At 52.6% G+C, this 19463-nt stretch overlaps 1 protein-coding gene across 4 annotated transcripts in view; it reads right to left on the bottom strand.

Moving 5' to 3' along the window:
• ZNF516 (zinc finger protein 516) overlaps window positions 1-19463 on the bottom strand; it is a 113310-nt gene that overhangs the window by 16137 nt on the left and 77710 nt on the right. For all 4 annotated transcript variants that reach the window (XM_028102880.1, XM_028102879.2, XM_028102882.2 and 1 more), the window contains exon 3: window positions 812-2266. In XM_028102880.1, coding sequence (XP_027958681.1) covers window positions 812-2266 — 1455 coding nt within the window. The remainder of the gene's footprint in view (window positions 1-811; window positions 2267-19463) is intronic.

Here is a 19463-nt window from a genome sequence, read left to right as displayed (position 1 = left end):
AATAGCAAATCCTTAGATCTCCTAGTGTTCTCTTAAGGGAGAGCTACCCACAGTTCACCCTCAAGGACGAAGGCATCCTACCCAGCGTGTACCGTCCCTGGTGGTTCCTCGTCATGCTCGTGACGAGGCGTCAATACCCAGACACTGGCAGGAAAGGAAAATGGCCACTAAAGGCATATCTTTTCTGGAACTTGGCACAAGCCAGTCCCCCAAACTTTGTATGGTACATTCATACTCCGCACGGTTTGCTTACTAATGCCAGTGAACTACATATTTTTAAATTACATATGTACAAAAATAAGGTAGTCGCTTCAGATGACCATTTCTGCCTTTTCAGAGAAAAGGAACAATGAATATCTACTGATTCTATGTTTAAAACGACAAAGGAAAGGGCACCCAGCTGGCTCAGTCAGTAGAGCCTGATCTCGGGGTCATGAGTTCGAGTCCCATGCTGGGCAAAGAGCTTACTTAAAAAATAAAAAACAAAAACAAAAAGACAAAGGACATGAAGGGCATGAAGGCTGCCTGCTCCTGTCAAATTTCAGCTATGTCTGAATTAACAACACCAGGAGGGAAGTCCCGCAGGGCCGGCAGCTTCATGCCCCCAGCACCAGGCACCTGCACCCTAGAGGGCAGAGCTGTGGGGGCCGGAGAAGGGTGCATCTGCCCCACCCTCTCTGTTCTGTGTTCAGACACACAGCCAGAGGGCAGGCAGCTGCCTGACCCCCCAGAGGAGAGGCTCCTCCATGCGGCCCACCAAGGACGGTCACTCCCGCGCTCACCTGGGCAGGCAGGGAGGGGCCCGTCTTACCTCTGTGCTCTAGTGCAGGACCGTTGGCACCCCAGCTCTGGTAGAGAGAAGCAAAGTCCTTTGGAATGTACGTCTTGAAGATATTGAGGATGTCCAGGCGCTTCTCGTGGCTGTCAGACGCAGGCTTGCTGGCGTGCAGGGCGGGCTGGGCCTGCAAGGCTGCGTGCCCCCTGGGGCCCGCTCCACAGCTAGCCAGCGGCCGCAGCTCCTGGCCGGCCTTGGAGGGGGGCTCGCGGGGAGGTAGAGGGGGGCCCCCATCACCTTTCACCTGTGGCTGACCCTGAGGCTGGGGGCTGAATTTGGCTTTTAGGGGGTCCGGGGCACTGTGCTTATTTGGGGGGCCGAGGTTGGCCCCCGCCGGAGGGGTGACATACTTGTCCCCTGGCCTGCTACTGGTAGGGTGCTGGGTGCCTGCCCGGGCAATGACGGAGGGCGTGGGGGTGGCACTTCGGCTGAAGCCACCGCCGCCTGCCGCGGGCCCCGGTCTGGGGCTGGCCTCCTGCCTGGGCTTCGGCAGGGGCAGCTGCGTGGGGGCACCGTGCGGGTCAGGGCCATGGCCAGGTTTGGTCTGCCGGGGCCCATCGGGGCCGGCCACCCAAAGCGCACAAGGGCCCCCGGAATGGCTTTCTTTGCTCTTCGGCACGCTAGCGGCTTTCGGGGTCACGCCCAGGGGCGAAGGACTGCCTTTGGGCCCCGGCGCCCCTCCCGGCACCTGAGTGCGCGTGAACCGAGCGATGGGCAGAGGTTGGCACTCTTTGCCCCCGAGGGCAGGCGGGGGGCCCGTGCGTCCGCTCCGGGCAAGGAAAACCAAGTTGTTTCTGATGCTTTTGTAACCATTGGGCTGAATCCACTGGGGGGCCATGGAGTTGCAGCTGACCCTGTGCCAGATACGCTTGTGCATCCACAGGACCTCAGGGTAGTACGTCTTGTGGTTGCAGTAAGGACACGGGTGAACAGCCAGCGCAGCCTGTAGGGACGAGGCCAGTTCCTTGTGGCTGGGGTCGTCCCGGCTCGACCTCTCGCTGAGGTCTAGTGGGACCAGGTCTGGGGCCGGCACCCTCCTTCCCCCCGCAGCGTGCTCCCTCGTGTGCAAATCAGACAGCTTCTCCTTCAGGGGGTGAGCTGGGCTCGCGGACAAGAGCTGCAGGTCTGATCCTTCTGGAAAAGTCTGATCCGAATGTGAAGGGAAGTCTGCGGTGTCCCTGGAGATAGAGACCTCCTGCTTCAGGTGAAACACGGGCGTCTTGATGTCCACGGAAAACCTGGGCGGCTCTGCTCTCTTGTTAGCATCTCGGCTCCTGTTTTCGAGCATGGACACGGAAGCTGCGCTCCCCGCTCTGGGATCCCCGGGGCCTGTGGCTGACACGTCACTCCCAGGCGTGTGACTCTGGTCTCCATTGGAGAGCACAGTCGATACCACCTCTTCAGAAAAGCAGAAGCGGAGTGGCTTTCCCCCTGGAGGATCAGAATGTAAAACGTGACGTTACCATTTCTCATCAGGACAGAACGAGACACAGTAGCACACCCAAGGGCACTGCGGCCCCCACGCGCAGGGTGCGCGGGTCCTCGGGAAACAACGGGGCTGCTCCCCACAACACTCTCAACAGTGGGCCAGATTTGAGGGCAAAAGGGCAGTATCTGGGGTGGGGTTGGTTTCTTCAGTTGATTAACTCAGTAGATTGTCTGGAGAAATAAACTCTAGTTGCCTATAACTATGCAGTTACTCGTTAACAGAGGGTAACTAGTTGTACCAAACACCAAGAAATACCTGCTCTATACTAGCACAAGGCTTCCCACGACTTTCAGAGAACTCTCTAAATGCACTCACAGTTAGGGATCCTGAGGACATAGGGCAAGAAGCCGCAGGGACCCTGAGATGCAGCCCACGGTCACACAGAGGCTGGGCCTAAAAATGGCTTACTTTGTGCAGGGGATCCTGTGGCGGCCCCAGAAATGTCTGGGCTATAGGTCGACTTCACACGGATGCAGAACGGTCCCTAATGACTTTCTCTCTTAAGGTCCACTGTTCCATTCCAAAAGGTTTGACAACTGAAGTTCCCCTTCAGAGGCATGAGAAGGGTGGGTAAGTGAGGCTCCTCATCCCCACCTTTTCCCGGAGGGTTGCCCAGGGCAGGGGCCTTAACTCTCTGCCCCTGGAGTTCCCACCACGGTGCTCCCACAAGAGAGGCAGCCTGGGTGTGCCCAGGTGCCCTGGCACAGGGAGGCCCGCCTCTTCCCAAACCAGGCTGCACGGAGGGCATCAGCAGCAGGTGGGAGCGGGGCTCCATGCCCTTCAGACCGACATGCTAAAGCCTCTGCAGAGCCAGACCAGACTATACCCCAAGGGGATTCAACACAACTGGAGAGAAACTCCATTTTACATTTATTTGCACTGACGACTTTGGGCAGAGTGAGCTCAACATTTGGAAGGTGTACAAATGTTCCTGGATATCTCAAAACTTTCCAAACCACAGAACACAAGTTCCTATTGTGGACACGACACTGAATGCCACCTGTCACCGTTGCAATGGGTTAAAATGTCAAGGTGCCCACTCATGGCAAGGCCCAATATCGCTGGTCTTCATTTAAGAATATTTAGAGACTTAAACATTTGCAGCAAAACGTAGGTATCTATTTACAAAAAATGTTCTTTAAAAATCTTCTAAGTATATTTTTTGGAGTTAAGGCTCAGGAATCCCAACAAATTGGTATTTTTTTTTTTTAAATGTATTCTAAAGGAATCTTCATGGAAGCAGGAAGGCATCCTTCAGAGAATGCGTTTTGACAGAGATCAGAAGGAGCAGAGTAACCAATGTGCAGTTTCAATTAGTAGGTAGTTAATGAGCCACTCCTATGCAATATTAAAGGATTATGTCCCACCTAAAACAGGTGACCACTACGTCGTGATGAGCAGGAGGGGGGAGGAGGTAAGACACAGGAGGAATAAATGCTCAGATCCCTGTCAGCACCAGAATGCTAACACGTGGTCCACTCCGGGGATGTCCGCCTGTCCTGAATATCATGTCCTGTTCCCCAGAAGGCACACTGAGCAGCCCTGGGCACCTCTGCTGATTAAAGGGCACTTAACCCGGGACGAAACGTGCAGAAAACTCGTGGCCTCTCTTCAATTCCCACTGATGCTCAGAATGTCAAAGTCACTTTTAAATGTTCAAAGAGAGAAACTCCAGGGGTTGGGGGCCCTAGTTTTTCCTGTATTAAAGGAATACGAATTTATGAAAACACATGCCAGAGACTATGAGTCGAATTCCAAAGTTGAAAGAGAGGACAGTGTAACCTGACACTGTATATCTGGGGGGGTTTCAAAGCACATCTGTCCAAGTCCCCACATTTTATGCTCCCAGAAAGGATTATAAAACATCACAGCAGAACTTCCAATACCTCTGACCAAGACACTAAATCACGAGACGCCTGCGACCTGCACTCAGTCACTGGAGCCATCGATGGGGGTGGGGGCAAAGCTGGTGTCACAGGAAACCGGTCGTGAGAAAAACGGGCCTCCTTTCCAATGGCCGTCTAACTCCCGGAGGACAGTTTGGAACCAGGGACACGGGCAATGGCCGTCTAACTCCCGGAGGACAGTTCGGAACGAGGGACACGGGCAATGGCCGTCTAACTCCCGGAGGACAGTTCGGAACCAGGGACACGGGCAATGGCCGTCTAACTCCCGGAGGACAGTTCGGAACCAGGGACACGGGCAATGGCCGTCTAACTCCCGGAGGACAGTTCGGAACCAGGGACACGGGCAATGGCCGTCTAACTCCCGGAGGACAGTTCGGAACCAGGGACACGGGCAATGGCCATCTAACTCCCGGAGGACAGCTCGGAACGAGGGACACGGGCAATGGCCGTCTAACTCCCGGAGGACAGTTCGGAACCAGGGACACGGGCAATGGCCGTCTAACTCCCGGAGGACAGTTCGGAACCAGGGACACGGGCAATGGCCATCTAACTCCCGGAGGACAGCTCGGAACGAGGGACACGGGCAATGGCCGTCTAACTCCCGGAGGACAGTTCGGAACCAGGGACACGGGCAATGGCCGTCTAACTCCCGGAGGACAGTTCGGAACCAGGGACACAAACAATCTGACATTGAAGGAGGGGACAGGGGAGCAGCTGAAGAACCAGGTGCTTCTTCAGACCAGAAGCCCACAGCTCTCAGCCCCGGGCACCCCCTTCCCTTCCTGAGGTTCCCCGCTATGGGTCTGGTGAACCCCAGGTCACTGCAGAGAAGCACCCAGCCAGCCCGTGGCCCCGGCACCTCCACCCCGCCCCACGAAGCCAGCGGGGTCACTCAAGGCTGCCAAGCTTCGGGGCATCCAGGCCAAAGCAGGGACAGAGGCGCGACCTTGGGGTCCCATGCTCCCGGGTTCCAGAGTACCATTTCCGACTTTGTTGACAAGAGCAAGTCACCTACATGGTGGACTTCCCACGGGCCACACCCACCGGGCTCGAGGGGCACCCACACTTCCCCAGCCACCTGCTCCGTGAGCCACGCCCTCAGGGGCAGCCTGCACCAAGCACTTTATGAGGCTTCACCAAAGGGCTATGCGCTCTGAGTTTGGGGCCTAATGTACTTCCCATAGACAGCTGCGTGTAACCTTGACCACGAGGCTAAGAGGAGTGTCTGCAGAGGACAGGCTCTGAGAGGTGCTGTAGCCATGACAACCAGCCACAGCGGCCTGACCTGAAGTACGTGACTTGTGCAGAGCAGCTGGATCTGCACGGCCCCGGGAGGCATGCCTCAGTCACCACCTGACACCTGCACTTCGAGTACCCTGCGACAGGGTAATCGCGGCCGCACACACACACACACGTGTGCACGCAGGGGTGCACATGTGAACACATATGCATGCACATGGAAACATGCACAGGGGCACGCACATGTGAACTCGTGTATGTGTGCATGTGAAAACATGTCCACATGTGTACACAGAGATGCGTGTGAACACGTGTGTGCATGCATGTGAAACCATTCACTAGTACCTGTGACCGCCTCTTTTCTTTTCCCCCTCAATTAAGAACCCACAACTGAAAAGCAGGCCTCTGTGTTGCTACCCCGCGGAGACAAGCGGGCCCCGGAAACGGCCCCATGGAGCCATGGACCCGGGTCCTGTCCTGGCCCTGATGCAGGGGATGCTCGACAGGGCTGCGGGCCGCAGTGCATTCCCACTCCTGCACACGGGCTCTCCAACTCACGCTCTGATGCTCTGTTTCTCGCGTTCTCTACGCCAGGTGCTTGGCTGAGCTGCTGCTGGGCCCAGGTGCTTCAAGGAAGGATGCGTTCCACTGCCCCCCCACCCCGTACTCGCTGCATCACAGCCGTTACTTATCCCTGTAAACAACGACTATAATGTGCGTAATCCCACACATGGCAAAGGGTTCTCTTGCCGCCCTGCCTCTCCAGGTCCCAGGGAGCGCCTGCAGGTCCTGCCCGGTGCTCGGGCCCTGCAGGCTCTGGGGACCCAGAGCAGGGCTGCCAGGGGACCCAGAGCCCCACATGCGTGCCGGAGCTGTGGACCCATGTGCAGCCAAGTCCAGCCCACGCTGGGCTCCCCAACAGCAAGTGCACGGCACGGGTAACTGCAAACACTGCATTCAGTGCCAGCCTCCTCATACTTCAGGCTGATGGGAAAAATGAGGGGAGCTGTCTTAAAGGTTAAGAAAGGGTCAAACTTCCAAGCTATTAAAATTTCACAAGGAAGAAAGTCTAAGATCCATCGCTGAGATTCTTTAGTAAAAAAAAAAAGTTGGCGATGCAGCCCTAATTCTAAGGAGTCTTGGAAACAGAACTTTCCTCCGCCCAAACCCAAAATGGCTTTACTGGAACCACCAGCACGAGGTCCTTCAACAAACTGTACTGTAGTTTCTTGCAAAGGCTTTATCTAGTTTTTTCCAACTCGTTAGCACTATAATTTCCTTTTTAACAGAAAAATTCAAAGTTTAACTTCTTCATATTTTCCACTGTGACCATCACCCACATGTGACAAACACCTTTACTACCTCTCCTGTCCTTCCAGCAGCTGGAGCTCAGCGGCAACGTTGCTTGGGCATCGGCACCCTTCTTTCTCTGGACGAAGGACAGGGCACCAAGGCCGGGAGGCGGCTGTGCCGCAGATTCTCACCGGGCCCCCGGCCCAGGCTGTCTGCTGGGGGGCCCTGCCTTCTTTGAGAACAGAGCCCGCCACCCACGCAGCCCGTCTCCTGGGAAGGGATGGCGCCTGTGGTGGGGCTCCGCTCCTGGGCAGGATGCCTATGGAGCCAGAAGAGACGCAGCAGGGCCCCTGTCTGTGTGCAGCACGCTCAGCTCGGCCACACCTGTCAAGAAACGTGTCCTTCCCCAGGCCCTCCGCCCCCGTGACAGAAGACGGAGGCCGCGGCGCACCACACCTGCACAGCGATGCTTAAACACCCTCACCCTTCACCACTGCACATCCGTGGGACCTCACTGCACTCCTCAGCCACGGAGATGGTTTGTGGAAACCTTAACACCATCAAAACATATTGTGCAACTGACCTGCTAAGATTAGATAAATTCTGGATGCCTTGGTGTTTTTGTTTAATAAAACAGGATGCGTTTCAAAATATTTTATCTCAGGTTTGGCAAAAAGAAAGCCACCCAGCACCATAACAGCCCATGGATTGTCCAGCACGATTCCCTCTGTGGCGAGGCTTACGACACTGGCCAGTCGGCACGTGGGCCTGGCCTCAGCTGACAGTCCGGGGACCAGACGACGCAAGGCTGTGTCGAGGACTCTGAGCTGCACTGTGAGCTGAAACAATGCCCCTGCTCGGGACCGACAGGGATGAAAGATGCTACAGTGTCTGTGCTCCCACCATCAGTTTTACCAGGGGCCTTGATGAAGAAATGGGACTAGACCAGTTTATCAGATCTGAGACTGACACTCAGCCAAAACCTTCAGCAACAGAAAAAAGACTCAAAGGTTTTCAACAAGATGGAACAAAGGCTGAAAAATAACACAAAATCCCAGGAGGAAAAACAGAAACCACAGGAAGTGAAAGGTCTGGCTTAAGAGCTGTGCTGGGAAAGACTCCAGGGTCCTAGGGGACCACAAGCCCAGTGTGTTAGATCAAGAAAGCATCCTCAGGCAGACATCTAGCTGAAAGAGCCCAGCCCCGGCTCTGAGCCACACACCAAGAAGAAACAAGATGAACGGGAGCATGTCCAGAACAGGCCTACTGAGGGGAGGTTTCTGGAAACTGAGCACTATGAACAAGCCTTGCAGGATCTTGGACTCTTCTACCTAAAAAAGTGGGCTGGTGGCTGCACTGCCCTGAACGTTGACATTTGCTCAGTACAGGATGAACAAAGGAAGGATTTATTCAAGGGCAGCATTCTGTCTGCACACTAGAATCACCCGTAATAACACGAACCAACACTGGCATGAAATTCCCAAACCCAGACCAAGAGCCAGCCTTTCAGGGGAGGAGCCTTTTCTACAAAAACCTCAGGGTGATTCAAACTGTGGCCAAGACCGAAAAGCAGTGGGGTCAACACAGGACAAACACCTGCGAGTCACAGAGGACGCACTGCAGGGGAGGCGACGTGCTGCCACTCCTCCCGGGGACAGGCATGCAGAAGACCAAGTCAGCTCCCAGGAACCCAGTGACTGTGCAAGGCCACCTGCCCCCGGCCCCGAGGCTCTAAGTGACAGGGGACCACGAGCCGCTGGTGTCACGTGCGTCTCCAGTACCCTCATTTCTCCGTGCGAGCCCCTTTTCTGCACAGGTACATGGGAGCGAGGTTAAGGGGAGAGCATCACCTTTGAAAAAACGCTTTGTCGCTGTGTGATTTATAACTTGAACAGTGGCACTGAGGATTTCTCCCAGGAGCAGCTCTTCAGCGCACACTCAGCAACGGGGCAGTGTCCCGGGGACGTGGCGTCTCGGGGTGGGCAGGTCTCGGGGTGGGCAGGTCTCGGGGTGGGCAGGTCATGTGATGGGGCCTACTTCTAGCCCCAGGGGTCTCCTACGGTTGCTCACTCGTGAGCATGGGCCCCTGAGGGCTCCTCTGTCCGCTAGAGGACTCAGGCTGTTTGCCTCTCTTTCCAGGGTCGTTATAATTTCTTACCTTCCCACTCTTCTGGTTCAAACAGAACACAAACCAAACTCCTCGCTAAGCACAAAACCAGGAATACCCTTCCGTACGGTGGGCCTCCCTCTGTACAAAATACTGCAATGGACCCTTCACGGGGAAGCTCTGGTCCCTGCCGGCAGCTGTGTGCTGAGAGGCATCGGCAGATCTCCCACAGACTGACGTGCCCCCATTATCCGCGGGGATGTGCGGCCGGTCTCCCCCGTGGCTCACCCCGGTGAGCTAGGCTGTGAACACAGAGGACTAATTCGGATTCCAGCATCGGCAGATCTTCCAGGACGTTATCAGCTACCACCGTCCGTAACGGAAGCCCCGACGAAGGTGGCAGTACGGCTGCGCTGTCACTGCCCCCCCTCAGCAGCCTGTCCACGGAGCCAAGTCGCTCATGTCCGGGGCCCGCCGGCGGCCAGGCCGGCTCCTCACTGCCCACCAGCCAGGCTGAGGGCGTGGGGAAGCGGGCGGCGCCAAGCACACGGCAGGGACACTCTCGGGCCATGGCAGACCGTGCGTGATCCTTTGCACTGTGTCCCCATGAAAATGAGAAGCTGGACAGAAAAGCAGAGGGTAAGGAGCTCCAGGGTCAAAGAAGAGACAAAACTGCAAGACCGCGGGGAACGGGTTTTGAATCTCTTGGTCAGCAAGGCGCTGGGGGTCATGCGGCTCTTCAACCAGAAACCGGCATTCAACAGGTTAAAAGTGGGCTCCAGGGAAAGCAAGATAAGAAAGCTCCCCCGGGGGGCCATGGAGCATGGGGGGACCCTGCAGGCCTGAGCAGAGAAGCGGTGGCGCCCGTAGGGAGTGCATCCACACCCGGCCACCGTCCAGCCACCGCACTTCCCCCAACAGAGCTCTGGGCCATTTGGGGGAACTGAGACTCTAGTCCAGGTTTGTGTGTCTCAAGCTTTCCTCCTTTTTTTTTTTAAGATTTTATTTATTTATTTGAGAGAAAGAGAATAAGAGAGAGAGAGCACGAGAGGGAAGAGGGTCAGAGGGAGAAGCAGACTCCCTGCCGAGGAGGGAGCCCGATGCGGGACTCGATCCCGGGACTCCAGGGTCATGACCTGAGCCAAAGGCAGTCGCTTAACCAACTGAGCCGCCCAGGCACCCTCCTCCCTTTCTTTTACACTCTTCTGCCCTAAAAAAAACATGTGAATGAGCACCTGGTCACCTAAGGTGTGGCAGGAGTATTTTACAAAGTACATAACAAAGTCACTGAAATAGTCTGCAGAACACCTCCTTGGGCAATAATGGAACAAACGTTTGACCATGAGAGCACAGTTCGCCTCATCCAGCACATCCACTAACCAGCGGGGTGGGCTTCCCATATGCGGACAGCCCCCACCCCCCCAACAGGCCCCAGGAATTCACCAGGCTCCGCTCCGTCCCCAAGGAGCACCTCCCAGACCTCCCTCCATAAAATAACAGCCCCCTCGCACACCCATTCCCGCCACGTGCTCTGTTTCCCTGGCACCTGTCTTCCTCCCGGCCGGGTGTGGGTATGTGTCCTCTCTGCCTCTCCCCAAAAGGATCTGAGCTCCAAAACCACAAACCAGGTTTTATGCAAGTACTGTTATCACCAGCATCTAGCGCATGTGGCAGGAGGTAGACGGTCCATGAACGCACACTGAATTAACGAATGAATAAACAAGTCATTTAACATCCACGAGTCATATGTATGGAGACTGAGCACAGGAAAGCACCCCGAAAAGTATGAAGTGGAATATGAATTAGTCAATTCAGCAAATACTTCTCAGGGGCTTGCAGAAGTGAAAAGTAAAGCCTGTGTCGTGTGGGCAGTCGCGAGGCCTCACGGTCCTAGCAACGTGCAGCAAAACTGACAACCTAGTTACCGACCTAGTTACCAACCTAGTTACCAACCACACGTCCTGGAAATATGGCAAGTGTAGTGAATGCCAAGTGTAGTGAATGCCCAGTTACGGGAGCGGGGGCAGGCACAGCGGCTTTCCCGGTTTATGGCGACAGGATCCCCACCCTGCTCACACCTGGAGAGTTCTAAGGTGACCCACCCTCCGGAATTCCTCGGTCCATGAACAAAGTCAGACACCTGCTCGGACGTTATAAGGAAAGGTCTGGCTGGGGCAATATTCTTTGTCTCGCTAAAACATAAGGACTTCCTATTATTAAGGCCGTCTTTTCCACTGCCAAGTTCCCACAGACCTGAGAACCGAATTTTGATTTTTGACACGGGCCAAGACCTAACTCAGGCTGTGTTCTACCATGAACTCTGCCAGTGTCCTCAATCGGGCCACAGTGATGCCGACCCAACCGTACTCGAGCTGTGAGGGCAAACTACTGAACCCACGAATTACGCCACCTCCGCTATTCCCAAAGACTGCCTCTTTTGAAAAATAAACAAGATTTCTGTAATGAATGTGAGCTGAATATGGAAAAAAAATTATTTTTTTATTTTCCAGTTAAAACCGGGGCACTGTGCAGACCACAGCCTGCAGAGCGAAGTGCAGGATGGAAATGCACTCAGAGGAAAGGGGTCTGAGATGCTCTACCTCAGGAGTGGGTCGGCGGGCCACCTCCTGGCTGTGTCCTGAGCATCTGCTGGAGGAGAAGCAGACACCACACGGGGAAGGCTCAGCATGGACTCTCCTAGGACAGTACTATATTTAGGTTGGGTGCACTCGGGGTAAAGCATGGGGCCTCACATGAGTGGCAAATTTCCAGAACTGTTCACACTGAACCCAAATGCTCTCAAGTCATGCAATTCTAGAAGAGGATCTTTCTCTCCAAGATAGGAAGCACGAGCACATGGTGATAAAGGAAAATTTAAAATGACCGCACAGTAACGCCGACACCAGTGACGGATCTACACTGGCCAGCTGCGGCGGACGACAAGGACCGCCCAGCGCGCCCCCCAGGTCCACGTGCTGCGGCTACGCAGTCCATGCGTCCTCCTGCCGCAACCGCATGGCAGCCAGCTCCTCCCCAGCGCCTCCTGGGGTGGCGCAGGCTGCGCAGGGCGCGGGAAGAGGCATCTTCTCCAGGGCCCTCCTCCCACCCGTGGGGAGCCCTGTGCAACCCAAGTATGGGATTCGATCAGCAGCCCCATGCTCTTAATTAAACCAGACGTAGTATTTCAGTGATGACCCCAAACGGCGGCTGCGCCCGGGCTGACGGCAAACTGCACCCTGAGATAATTGGCTGTCCCATCCCAGTAGCTGTGACTTCGGAGGGTCCTCACACCTCTTCCTACTTGCTCCTCTTTACTGAAAAGAACAAAATCTACGAACAACTCCACGGAGGTATATGGGGGAAGTGTGGGTAATTGAGACAGAAAATAGCTTCTATCCTAAACCATACTAGTGATCTGAGCTTTATATGGCACATAAAATAACCCTCCTACAAAGGTACAATATCCCAATACTGCAAGCCTGAGGAAGTCTTCTAACTGAGAACTACTGTATGAAAAACAAGTGGGGGGCGCCTGGGTGGCTCAGTCGGTTAAGCGTCTGCCTTCGGCTCGGGTCATGATCCCAAGGGATCCCGTCCCACATCAGGCTCCCTGCTCAGTGGGGACTCTGCTTCTCCCTCTGTCCCTCCCCCCTGCTCCTGTGCATGTGTCCTCTTGTGCGTTGCATGTGTCTCAAATTAAAAAAATCTTTTTTAAAAAAAGGAAAAAAATAACTCTAACATTTCAGCAGTTAATTTCAGTATTTGTGAATTTCCAATAACTTTCATAATAAATGTCACATTACAAAAACCTTGATGGGATAGCAAGAACATTACAGTGTTTAAATAATGTTTCTCGGCAGATTCTTTTCTTATCATCATTTTACGTGTCTTAACAACAAGACAACTGGTAAAACCAAAAACAGGCCAGAGGAAAGGAAAGGAAAGATGGGAGCCACCAGGCATCGAAGTTTAGCCGAAGCCTGGGAGTTCCTCAGACAACTGACATGCAAGACATTAACAAAGAGAAAACAGCACACATGTCTGCAAAAAAAAAAAAGAGCCCCCGGAAAGATGTTTCAACGAGAAAAAGCTCAGAAACAGGAACACTGATTCTCAAAGAAACGTAATGAAGATGTAACACTTGGCCGGAGAGGAGATGCAGAAGCATTATTGCTGCAAGAGGTTTTGGATAGGATGTAGAAAATGCTCAAGAAAAGTTTTAGCTGTATTAACCATGGAGCTTTTCAATTAAGACACACAACTCAGGCGTTCGGTGCAAGCGAAGCTAAGGAATCACAGGAAAACACTGTCACAAGCTGGTTTGACCTGGAAGCTCTTCTTCCCGAAAACGAAGGGAAAATAACCAAGAGCCAAAGACAGAGCTGGAATGCGCCGTCCGCAGAGGGACGCAGGAGGGCAGGGGAACAGTGGGCAACAGCGGGGCCGAGGCCGCGTGACCAACACGGAGACTCGGAGCCCGACTGGGACCCGGACCCCAGCACTGAACACAGAGCACCAGCATGGTTCCCTCCATGCGTCCTGAGACCACAGCCTCTGGTGTCCACGAACAATAACGCAAACTGCTTCCAACGGTCCGCTATCTAGCGAGTTTAGTCCTGTGGCCAGGAAAACTTCTAAGTGTTCTAAAGCTCTCTCATGTGCGCCATCACACACGCAATGTGAACTACAAAAAGAAGAAAGCCTAAATGACAAGGAAAGTGCCTGGAACTAAAATGACGGGTGACAGCTAAATAATCATATTTTCAAATTTTTATAAATGAATGCATATTTTATTCCCCAAGTTGCTCCTGCTACTTTCTCTGTGTGACTGAGTACAGTATACGAGTTTTCATTTTATTTTTTTTAAAGATTTTATTTATTTGAGAGACACAGCGCGAGAATGAACACAAGCAGGGGGAGTGGCAGAGGGAGAAGCAGGCTTCCCGCCGAGCAGGGAGCCCGATGGGGGGCTCGATCCCAGGACCCTGGGATCATGACCTGAGCCGAAGGCAGACGCTTAACGACTGAGTCACCCAAGTCCCCTCAAGTTTTCGTTTTAAATAACTGATCTATTAACATAACTCATAAAACGAGCTTATTTGCATTAATAGAAAAATACGTTAAGAATCTTCACACTTTGGAAGCCATATTTTGATTTCTGAAGAAAACGGGTTACGGGCGCCTGGGTGGCTCAGATGGTTAAGCGTCTGCCTTCGGCTCAGGTCATGATCCCAGAGTCCTGGGATCGAGTCCCGCATTGGGCTCCCTGCTCCTTGGGAGCCTGCTTCTCCCTCTGCTTCTTCTCTCTCTCTCCCTCTGTCTCTCATGAATAAATAAATAAAATCTTAAAAAAAAAAAAAAAGAAAACGGGTTACAAGTTAAATACTGGATTTCTGACTGAACAAATTAACCAGCTTTTACAAGAAAACCTAAAGCTTAAAATCTGGGAAAGAACTTTTTCAAGAATTTTCCCAAAACCAGGTTTTAAAGGTTAATCAGACACCTTAAGTCTACACAGAGCTCCAGCTCCTAACCAGCAGTCTGTCCCGCCATAAGCACAATCACATTCTCGAAATCTAGAACTCACTAACTGCTTCCTGACTCAACCATGAAAACACATCTCCCCAGTCGTTGATGTGTTTTAAAAAAAAAATCCCAGGGGCGCCCGGGTGGCTCAGTTGTTAAGCGTCTGCCTTCAGCTGGGGTCGAGGTCCCAGGGTCGTGGGATCGAGCCCCGTGTCGGGCTCCCTGCTCGACGGGAAGCCTGCTTCTCCCTCCCTCTGCCTGCCACTCTGCCTACTTGTGCTGTCAGATAAATAAATAAAATCTTTAAAAAAATTAAAATAAATAAAAATCCCATCCTTGTGGAAGTGAACAGAATCCAAGTCTATTTTCATAGCCACTATCCATTTTATACGCCCTCCTTCACCTCCAAAATCTAACCGCAAACTAACTCATCTGTTTGAAAAAACGCACACAAATGCAAAAAGAAATCATGAAACAAAAGTTTACAAACCATGCTCTGCACAGCAACAAACATTTCCATTTGACACAACTAGAAGGAAAGTAAACCAAATCTTCCAAGAACGGTCCAATAACTGCTGGAAAGAAGGTCCTTCTACCACTTTCGGACTTCGGGACATCACCATGGGAGTACAGAGGAAGGGGGGGGCAGGACAGCTCAGCACCGGGTGCCTCTTCCCCGGCAGTCCTCTTTGCTCACAGGACGGGAGTCTAGAACCAAGAATGCACCTAACTTCAACTACCTGCTTTCTCTTTCACAAGAAACGTTGCAGGACATCAGAAATGAGTAAGATTTGAGAAGTAGCATAAAACCCAAATTCTGTGTATTTACAAATAAATTATAACTTTTAAAAAAAAAAATCGGACTATCTCTTGGTATAGTCTTCAGATCTACAACCAGGTAGGAGTCTGACTTGCAGAACAGGGTCTGTGCTCCCAGCTTGGGGAAGACAGGCTTTCCCGGGAGCAGCTGCTTCTGGCCTCCAGGCGCTATGCGGGCCATCCGCCACTAGATGGCACCTGCTCACAATCTACAAGCCCAATGCTCCCGCGCCCAGCTACCTGTGTGGTCCCTGGACTTCAGAAACGGGACTGAAGAGGTATCGACTTTTAAACAACACAATTTATTAGCAACAGATGCACACCAGGAACGTGCTTTAAACTCTGGTCAACATAATCATGCCCATTTCTCCTGAAAGGGCTAAATCAGCATTTGAAAGTAGTTCAATAGGTCTTCAAGCATCTTACATTGTGTTTCTGCATCAATACTTTCGGAGGGTTGAAATGCAGAGATCTTTCAACTAATGATGCACTTGAATTATTTAGCAAACATGAAGTTAGAAGAAATATCTCTCTATGCATTAGACTTTGGGGGACTGTACCTTCAAATGTCCAACTTGCTGAAAGTTAATGATCTAGCAATTGATTTAAACTACTTTAGTACTTCAGTAAATGACTTGAAAAATTTCATCCGCAGGTATTTTCACCTTGACTTCGAAGCAGTTCCTTTCAAAGTTAAAACAGAGGCAGTTTCTAGGGGTGTGAGCGCCATATCCAGTCTAAGAAGGTGGGCCTGGGTCCTTGTCACCTCTAGACTCAGGTCTGAAGGCCGAGGTCTAGTCGCAAGGCCGCCGTATCTACTACGGAAAACTCCCTCCTCCAGTGTACCCCAGCTCGGGCAACAGCCCCTCATTCAACAAGTAAGGTCTGCACATCTGTATGTGTCCCACATTCTGCTCTGCACAGGATACAAGTTACCGGCCTCAGGGCTCTGAGTTAGAAAACCAGGAACAGTCATTTAAGACTGTGTGTAGGAAGTAGGTGATAAACTGAAAGCATTTCCACAGCTGGTCCTTCCCTTAGTTGGGTCCCCGGATGGGGCCATCCTGCACTTGCCCAGGTGACCAACCACATAGCACCCCAGGAGAATCATGACTGCACCCCATGCCATGTGGGACCGGCACAAAGCCACCACACTTCTAGACTTTCCAGACCCACCCTCACTTTAGAAGAGCAGGAGGACCCAACCGGGGCCGTGTGAGGCAACCACATGCAAGGCCGGGTTCGGGGGACTGGCTCTGGGGAGCTGGGGGGCACCTGCCACAGGCATCTGGAAAGATGGGCACACTCCAAAGGGGAGCATGGTCCAATGTATGCATGGTGTGGCAGGATTTCCTACGTCCGTCCACAAACAGAATATTGTGTAAAATCACTTCCATTCTTTGAGTAATGTCCTACGTATCTTCTGATGAGATGCATCGATTAGCTCTGGGGGCGGCTTTTTCTGAGCACTTGCCAGGATTCACCATCTAAATGCCCACAAAGTTAAAAACATTACTATTTAATGAAGCTAAATATATAAAATAAGTATCAAGCATTCCTTCTCTTGCGGCTCTAGTTGATTCCTGACACAGATGGTCCTGGTCTAGGATGAACCATGAACCACAAAGCCATGAGCGGAGAGGCGGCCACTGAGAAAGTTAACTAAGCCGGCCAGAGCCTGTGTGGCCGGAGGTCTTGTCCACACCGGGACGCTGAGCCGGTGATCTTACAGCCTTTTATGGTTACAAATGCACAAATGAGTATGAAACATATGCAGACTTCCTACCTCATGTGAAGAGTTCCAACCATTATATAAATATTAAATCTCAACAGTTCCACTCCACCAGAGATACTTAGTGGAAAGAACTGTTTTATATTTCACTCAATAATTTAAGCAGCTCTTCCCAAATCACATCACTGAATTTCTTCTGGAATCTCAGGCAGGCTGCCTAAACCACATTATGAGTTGTGACCATGGGCTTGTAATTACAATGTTCTTCATTAAAATGCAAAAGGAAAAAAAGAGCTCACGGACATTCCTCCTTCATGAACTTCTCCATCCCTTACTTTTCATTTTCTCTCCTGTTTGGATAAATAGGCAGTAACTATGCCCCCCTTCCCGTGGATCTTCAGTTCTGCTCCTAAATGACGGCTCACGTCAACCTCCCCAGTTTTTAGAAAGTCAAGACAGAGAGAGTCACGAGACTGATGGAACAATGCCGCTCAGAGGATCTCGGAAAAGCCCCGATTACTTCATGTATTTTCTCAGCCATTTCAGTCATATTGCTATTTTGAGAAAGAGTTGCAAAATAGGATTTCTGAGGTTGTTTACAAGGAGCTGGGTGACTAAGCCAGAGGCCCCAATCTATGAATTAAAACTTTCTTAAAGCTAAGGGAAGTGTTTCCATCAAATTCTGTTAGCTGAACACCAAAGGAGGGGCCCTGTGGCTCTGCCTGTCCCTCACCCCACCTGGTGTCCCCTGTGCAGAGAAGGCCCTGCAGGGTCACACGGGGGCCAGCCCGGACCTCGGCCCACCGCGGACGCCGGCGATCTGGGGCCGAGGGGAGGGCAGGTGGGCCCAAGAGGCAGAACCGGCTCCAGCTCTGCATCCGGCCGGCAACACACCGCCGCCACGTTTCTCCCACATTCAGGAACACGGCTGGCTCTGCACAGTGGCCCAGAAAAACTGTGTTTTGGAGCACTGACTCTATGTGGGCAATTTCCAGCCATGACAATGGTATGTGTGTGAGTGTGCACGTGTGTGTGTGTGTGTGTGTGTGTGCATGGGTGCACACGCATGGGAGCAGAGGGGCTGCGGGCGGCTCGTCCAAGGATATCCGTTGTGTGCACAAGTCACGCCTCAGCCTTGTGCCTATTTGCTAGAGACGTCATCGAAGTCAATACTAACTGATGTATTTGCTCTTTGAATAAGCAGCTCAGGGGTGGCCAGAGGTCCCCCTGCTGATTCAGAGTTGAGCCAGGCACACACGGCTGTCCCCGACACAGGTGACAGGAGCTAATCCGAGCAATCAACCAGTGGCATGGACACAGCCCTGAGTCGGCCCGTGACCTCCCTGAGCAGCGCTCCACAGCCCGGAAGGTTCTGCCAGCTCCCTGCACTTCACCTGTTCTACAGAATCTATGACCTGTGCTCGGGGTCCCTGTGACCCGCGAAGCCCCCACGGGGGCTGCAAACGCAGAACCAGACCCTTCCCAAGGGCACGCTCGGCGGTGAGCAAGGCTGCTCACTGCAAAACGGGAACTCATGTGAGTGTCCAAATCCCGCTACCTAAAGTCACCAGAGAACAGCAACTGCTCACCAGCTCCACGTCAGACAGCGCATCTTCCTGACCTAAAAAACACCCTTCTCTGTCTACTACGTTCCCCTTCGTCTATAACCTCCTGTGCTTTCAAAATGCTGGCAGCTCACAGTTTCATACAGGACCGAGAAAGGTCCACCGGTCATGGCGGGCAGAGCTGAAGCCACAGGATCGACAGCGCAAACCACATCTAAAAATACACTGTGTTCGTGGACGTTAATTATCTGCAGCGCTGCTGAGTCATCCCCTCACTACCCTGGAGATCACCGGGCTCCGTGTGGCCCGGCCAGGGGCATTCCCTCACCACCGCATCTGCGTCTGCCTGTCTGGCCTCACCCCGTCACACACACGGCCACACACACGACCAGGCATTCATTCGCACACACACACACACACACACACACACACACACAGACTTCCCACAAGAGAACCACAGTGTGCCCAGGTCAGGAGGACCGCAGGGGTCAGTGGCTGTCCAACCCGATAATTACACCCATGACCCTAAGTCCTGAGAACGCACTCATTTTCCCACAGCCAGACAATTACAAAGTCCAAAATTGAAAACGCCACGAACACACCATTCTTTAAAAGGAAAAAATGTGTGTTGAAGCTATTTTTAAAGAACTGAGAGCATCAATCCATACCCTTAAGAATGTCAAGAGACCATCTCCAGCGCCACCAGGAGCTGAGGGGCAGAAATACAAGGTCCCATCTTTCTGCCCCCATTCACAGACTTCTGTCCACTTCATGACTTACAGAACACACCCACACCAAAACTAAAACATGCAACTGCAACGAATGAAATGCTGATTGTGTTTAGAATCTGGCTAAAAACTCTATTAGTCACATGCAATCGTCCTGATGTCTTCAAAACCACAGCTCAAACGCCCGGCATCCAGATGGGTCACGACCGGCCCTCTGCGCCCT

The sequence above is a fragment of the Eumetopias jubatus genome, unplaced genomic scaffold (genome assembly GCF_037043125.1).
Source record: "Eumetopias jubatus isolate StellerSeaLion01/CBP00866 unplaced genomic scaffold, mEumJub1_p1.0 scaffold_16, whole genome shotgun sequence".
NCBI classification, from domain to species: domain Eukaryota; kingdom Metazoa; phylum Chordata; class Mammalia; order Carnivora; family Otariidae; genus Eumetopias; species Eumetopias jubatus.
Note: the sequence above shows the minus strand (reverse complement) of the source record. Positions and strands in the feature narration are given on the sequence as shown.